The sequence below is a fragment of the Vespa mandarinia genome, chromosome 17, assembly GCF_050613455.1.
Source record: "Vespa mandarinia isolate Hongniang chromosome 17, ASM5061345v1, whole genome shotgun sequence".
Classification (NCBI taxonomy): Eukaryota; Metazoa; Arthropoda; class Insecta; order Hymenoptera; family Vespidae; genus Vespa; species Vespa mandarinia.
Genome location: NC_140826.1, coordinates 1,065,001 through 1,071,594, shown reverse-complemented (window position 1 = coordinate 1,071,594; position 6,594 = coordinate 1,065,001). Strand labels below are relative to the sequence as shown.

The 6,594-nt window shown below is 22.2% G+C and overlaps 1 protein-coding gene across 1 annotated transcript; it reads left to right on the top strand.

Annotated features, from left to right (window-relative positions):
- The first annotated feature begins 1,670 nt into the window (after window positions 1–1,670).
- Window positions 1,671–3,268, top strand: LOC118450362 (uncharacterized). The gene is made up of 5 exons (XM_035886073.2): window positions 1,671–1,931; window positions 2,078–2,196; window positions 2,324–2,662; window positions 2,749–3,016; window positions 3,115–3,268. Exons 1-5 carry the CDS (start codon window positions 1,894–1,896, stop codon window positions 3,179–3,181), a joined length of 831 nt encoding a protein of 276 aa, XP_035741966.1. The 5' UTR covers window positions 1,671–1,893; the 3' UTR covers window positions 3,182–3,268.
- The last annotated feature ends 3,326 nt before the right edge of the window (window positions 3,269–6,594 follow it).

The window sequence follows — 6,594 nt, the reverse complement described above, 5'->3', positions numbered from 1 at the left end:
TTCTTAATTGTCGTTCATTTGAGCGTTAATAATCTAATTGTCAAATTAGAAAGAAATCGATGAAAATTTTCTTGTTATTATAATTTATCATATCAATTTTTCTTGTATACTTCATTAGCAGTTTTATATTAATAATCTAATATTTCTTATTATATAATTATTAATTCGTCCGAAAAGTTCGTACCATTTTTACGTATATTAATTTCAAAATATATCCATAACGATATTGAAAATATATTATTTTCATATATATATATAAATAGATTCAATTGAGACATTTGTAATCAAGTCTTTATATATGTTTTTTTTTGTTTTTTTTAAATTTAACATTTTATTTCAATATTTTTCCTAATTTTAAGATAGAAAACGATATAATATATTTTTATCGCTCCATGATTCTTTATTAATACCTAGGATACAACATTAATCTTCGAACATCAACTATACAAATTAATTTTATAAAGGAAAAAAAGAAAATGAAATGAAAAAGTTACATAAATTAAATTAATTCATTTCAAATGTTATTTCTATTTTATTTATTTCAAATTTCTTCTTTTACGATCAACGAAATCATAATTATTTGTGTAATTATAACGTTAATTGAATTGATTTATTTTTGTTTACTTATTATTGTAAAATTAAATGAACTAAATATAATGAGGAATAAATTCTTTTATTCTTTTTTTTTCTTGCTTATTCGAATATTCGTTAAATTGATTGTAAAAAAAAATGTAAAAAAAAAAATAATGTAAAAGAAAAAGTCGGTAGTCGTAATGTTATAATCCTAATTCTAATGAGATTTTTTAATTTTAATAAAATTTTGTGGGTACATAAAACTAATCGGATTAAGTATGAAATTATTTTTTATCGTTACTTTTAGAGAATTATATTTACTGATATCATTTCATTAAAATCAAAATTTTTTAATTACTAATCTTTTTATTCGGATAAAATTAAAATAATTTTAGGGATTATTAGAAAATTTGAGAGAAAAAGATTGAATCTTATATTAAAATATAGCAACTGAGTAACTAAATTAATTCCATTGAACAAAACGTATAAAAAAAATATATTAAATAAAAGATTGTTAATAATTTTGAAATTTATTCAATTTTAATACGAAAAAGAATATTATAGTAATATTATAGTAATATTATAGTAATATAATAGTTATAGTAATAATATAAAAAAATAAAAATAATAGTAAAAACAAATATGACTAGTAATTAATTATATAACTAAATAGTTATTAATATTATTATATCGATTACTATTATCGGTATTGTAAATATATTTTTATGCTCTTATTATACTTATATTTATTAATTCAATTATTGTTATATTTATTCGACGCTATTATAATGTGATTTCGTATTACAATTGAGAAAATTACAAAATCTAGAGGTTATAAATAAGTTATATATTATTTAATGATTATAAATTTACATTCTCAAGTAATTTTCTCTTACAAAATTCCCGCCATGATACAGTAAGCTGAATACTCAATTAATGTCAATCGATTACTTGTTTCATTTCTGTCCAAATTAACCAATCAGTTTTAATTTCTTTATAAAGAATTGTACACTGCTAGTAAGGTTAAAATGATTTCAGATTGCGCATGCGCATTATATGCATGACCAGTGCTGCCACATATCGTTAGAAATATTATTATGTTATATATTAAAGTTTGAATAGTGCATTTTGTTTACATCAATAATTTAAAACGATAATTTTGTAAGCAATAATTTAAATAATATGGAATTTATTATGAACACATAATCGAAAAAAGAGAAGAAATAATCTAAGATAATTAGAAACTCGAATGAAGAAAAAGTAAACAATATTGAAAGGTTAAAATATTCATTACATTTTGTATATTTTTTTCTAACCACCATGGACAAACATAAGTTAGATAGTCAAGGAAATCAAAGGTATAATTGTTTTTAATTGTTTTTTTTGTTTAAGTTTTAAAGATATAAATTGTTTTTTATTGTAATACTTATTGTAATAACTATTACTAGCTTGTTTGTAGTAATGTTATTTTGTAACATATTTTGTGTATATTTATTGATTCAAGTCGATACGTAGCAACGCCAGAAATGAAAAAGAAAAATATATCAAGTAATATGTCTATTAACGTTGCATCATCTTCTGGACAAAAAGCTAGAGTAAATTATGATTTTATACAGCCAAATAGTAAGTAAGGGATATCAATGTGCATCAATGATATTACATAGAAATTACTTCTTTTTTTTTTTCTTATAACATAATCATTAAGTATAATTTGAATGAAAGTATGAAATTTCTTGTAATTTTTTTATAGATCTCTTTCAAAAGAAAAAAACTATGTCGAGACATTCGATGTTGCCTTCTCACATATTATTAGAATCATCGAAGGAGGAAGAAGCAAGAACCAAAGATATGGAATTAAAATTATTGTACAATGATTATCTTCAAGTTATTATGTTAGAGCATCTGACAAAAAATAAATCAGAAGACATGAAAAAGACTATTATTAGACAGTTAGCTGATATTGCAAAAGAATGTGCATCCGATGAAGAAAAATTACTTAAATTAAAGACTAGAGAAAGGGATATAATGCATTTAAGTATTGCTCAAACAGAATTAGATGCACAAATTGAAGAAATAAATGAATACATTAGTAAGTAATAAACATTATATAAAAATGTTTTTATCATTATATATCTTTTGCAATATTATTTTTAATTAATATTTAATATTACAAAGGAAGTGGTAAGATAGATTCTATAAAAGATATTATGTCACATTTGTGTTCGGTTTTGGAACCTTTGGATCAATTACGATGTAAAAATATAATTCTTCCTGAGAAAACGGAAGAATGGTTAGAATTAGAAGAAACTCTTAAAGAATGCAAAAATACTCTTCAGCATATCAGAGAATTGATAAACAATAATTTACAAACATATCAAGCTGTATACAATGGAATGAAAGATTTTACTACAACGTACAATGATATAGAAACTTGTCAGAAAAAGTAATATAATGTTTACATAATGTATATTTCTTTAATTTCATATATATATATATATATATAATATTGAATATACATAAATTTTATACATTTGTTTTTAGGTTAGACGAGGCACTCAGTCATTTGCAAGTAATCGTATTAAAACATGGTTCTTTTTCGTTAAAATAATATTAAGTTCTTTTTTTTTTCTTTTTATAAATATTTAATATATAAGTGCTCTTATTATTTTTAAGTTACATAAAGTTTTCAATAAAAATTAATATTTTCTTACAGTTTCTTTTTTTCTGTGATCATGAAGTATGTATTACGAGGAAAATGAATAGATATTATATAAAATAATTTTTTTTACATTAAAATTTCAGTAAAATTTTCTTTTTTAATTTGTATGTATGTCATTAATTTTTAATTTTCTCATTTGATTTTTCATACTCATAATAGAACATTCAATGTAATGATCTCCACGTGATGAGATCTTACGATATATACATATATCTATGTAATAATCGTAAACAAAGCGAGTATTATTGAGCTAATAGAATTTACAATGTTTATGATGATACAACGAAGCGACAGTAGATAATTTGTATTCTTCAACTGATATTGCAGTTTATTTCTCCTACTCTGTCGGTAACATTATATCTTATCACGTAATAATTAAAATTTGTTTGACATTTTCTCTTTAAACAATAATATAATCTATAATATTTAATTTATTAATTACAAAAATTCAATATTTTATATGTAAATATTACAAAAGTATGGATTTTTTGAAAGCATGTAGGTAAAACATTTTTAAATACAAAATCGAACACTAGATGTCACTTTATTCGTCGAAAAATTGTATTAAATTGGATCGCCAGAGTTAAACATATGTGTTCACAAAATAACAAATTTATTTCTTTTTAGGAAAAAAGATTTCTATATTTTAAAATTCAATTACGCACGTGTTCTCTATTATGTGATTTCTTAAATATCTCGCTAATTAACATAAACTTTTTTATTTAGTCGTTTATTTGATCAACTACTTAACATTAAAAATAACTATTTTACACAATGCTGGTAACTAACTAAATATTTACAATCGGATATCGCGATAGGATTTATTGACCGTTACGAAGTTTTAATTACGCGTTATCATGGAAAATAATATTTTTATTTTATCATTTCTCAATTTATTATCATATATAAAAAGTAAATTAAATAGAAACGAGATATCGTGACGTTGATTTGTTTTTCTTTAGAGAACATTTGACATTATTAATAAATCGAAAAAAAAAAAAAAAAAGAAAAAAAATAGTTATATCGAACAATGTTAATAATGTCGGACTCGTGTCGTTCTATTTTCTTTCTCGTGTCTTTCTTTCTTCCTTTTTTTCTTTCTTTTTCTTTTTCTTTTCTTTTTATTTTTTTTTTTTTTTTTGTTAATATAACAACAAAGACATCTCTACGATTTCTATAAAGGAACAATTACGTCGTTGATCCTCGGTTAATCCGATAGGTTTTCAAAGTAACTCCTTCGTGTGTCGGTTTCGATCGAAAAGGATACATTGTGATAGACAGAATAGGTTAATCAGAGAAGGTGTGTATTCGTACAAAAGAGATCGATTCGAGAGAACGATGTCAGATACTTGGATGGACGTCTACAAATATCGTCGTTGTTCGATCAATGTCTATAAATTCCTGATGCATTTTCGAGAGGACTATCGAACGGTGGTGAGTTTATTTCCTTTGTCCTTTATTTATTCTTTTTTTCTTTTTTTCTTTTCCATTCGAATTTCATTTTTTTTTTTTTTTTATATTTTCGTGTCACATTGTAACATCGTTATAAAAAATATTTCTAAAACTTTTCTCAACCTGTTGGCTTATTATCGTGTGGTATGCAACTATTTATAATCGTTTAATCATATTATTCAATTATTAATTAATCATTGTCATTTGACGATATTGTTGTTTGATTAAATATATTTAATGAGGAACGTTAGACAATTAAAAATAAGATATATATATATATATGTATGTACATATATAAAATATATAATATTTAAATATAAATATAAATATAAATTATTAAATATTATGATGAAAAATAGTAAATAAAAAAGATTTTAATTTAAATTAAAAAATATTAAATATACATTAATACAATTATATAATTTTATAATAAATATATTATAAAATAATTTATAAATATATTATTTAAAAAAATGTATATATATATATATATAAAATATATAATATTTAAATATAAATATAAAAAATATTTAAATTTGTTTAATATTTTTTTTAAATATAAATTATTAAATATTAAAATGAAAAATAATAAATAAAAAAGATTTTAATTTAAATTAAAAAATATTAAATATACATTAATACAATTATATAATTTTATAATAAATATATTATAAAATAATTTATAAATATATTATTTAAAAAAAAAATATATATATATATATCGTAAGATATATATATATATATGTATATACATATATATATTCTCCGTCTGTCTTTTGCGTCGTCACGCAAAAATGTGGAACACAAAGGGAACAACTTTGGTTAAAAATGCAATAGAGAAGGATCGATACTTTGAATATTCATCCTGACGTAGAGAATATCTAACGGCTGTTGGAGCAAAAGTAAAGATTAAGATAAGAACGGGTAAGCGGGGTGAGTGGGGGAGGGAAATATTGTCAACGTAAAATGTGACGAAGCATGATCGTCATTTTATATGCCATTTTTTTTACCGTTCAAAATTAAAACAAAAAGAAAAATATTTAATCGACTTACCAAGATGACAGTTATTTTTTCGTTCGAAATTAAAGAGAAAAACAAAAAAGAAAAAAGATAAAGAAAAAAAATACGTATTTGACCTATTAAGATTACGAGCATTTCAAAGGTCAAATTTTGTCGTGCTAAATTTAAAAAGACATATAATCGACGTAATTACGATGGCTGTCATTTTCCACATTATATTTTTTTCTTTCCAAATTTAACAGATATTAATGTATAATGACAGTGAATATTTTCTCTTATGCAAATACGAATAAATTGTTCAATCGTTTTTTAATAATTAATTAGGTATATATATATATATATATATATATATATATTAAAATTAAAGTTTAATAAATAATTAGTTAGATATATATATATATTAAAATTGTGCGTTCTTCTCAAATAAATAAAAATAATAAACGAATATGATAAGTGTATTCAATCGACGACAATTGAACGCGATTCTATCGACTGGGAGCGGCACTCTTCGTAGATTCTTCGAGGTGAACGGAAAAGGCACGTCTTCTTTCTCTTTAAGTCTTAATTTTTATTTCGATTGTTCGATCATACCTCTTTTATATCGATCGATAAGGCTCTAACGATAAATCTCGTGAAACGAGTTTATGAATAGTCCAATGAAGACGAAAAAAAAAAGGGAGGGAAGAAGAAGAATTAAAGAAAAGAAATAACTTTAAAAAAAAAAAAAGAAACAGAAAAAGAAAAAAAAGAAACGAAAACAAATAAAAGAGAAAAAAAAACAGGACAAAGAAAAAGAAAAAACTCTGTTGATTCTAAGTTTCGTAGATTTT

Coding starts and splice junctions, on each gene's coding strand:
- LOC118450362 (XM_035886073.2), top strand. CDS start 1,894: ATGGACAAACATAAGTTAGATAGTCAAGGAAATCAAAG. Junction 2,663..2,748: donor AGAAATAAATGAATACATTA/GTAAGTAATAAA, acceptor AATATTACAAAG/GAAGTGGTAAGATAGATTCT. Junction 3,017..3,114: donor ATAGAAACTTGTCAGAAAAA/GTAATATAATGT, acceptor ATTTGTTTTTAG/GTTAGACGAGGCACTCAGTC.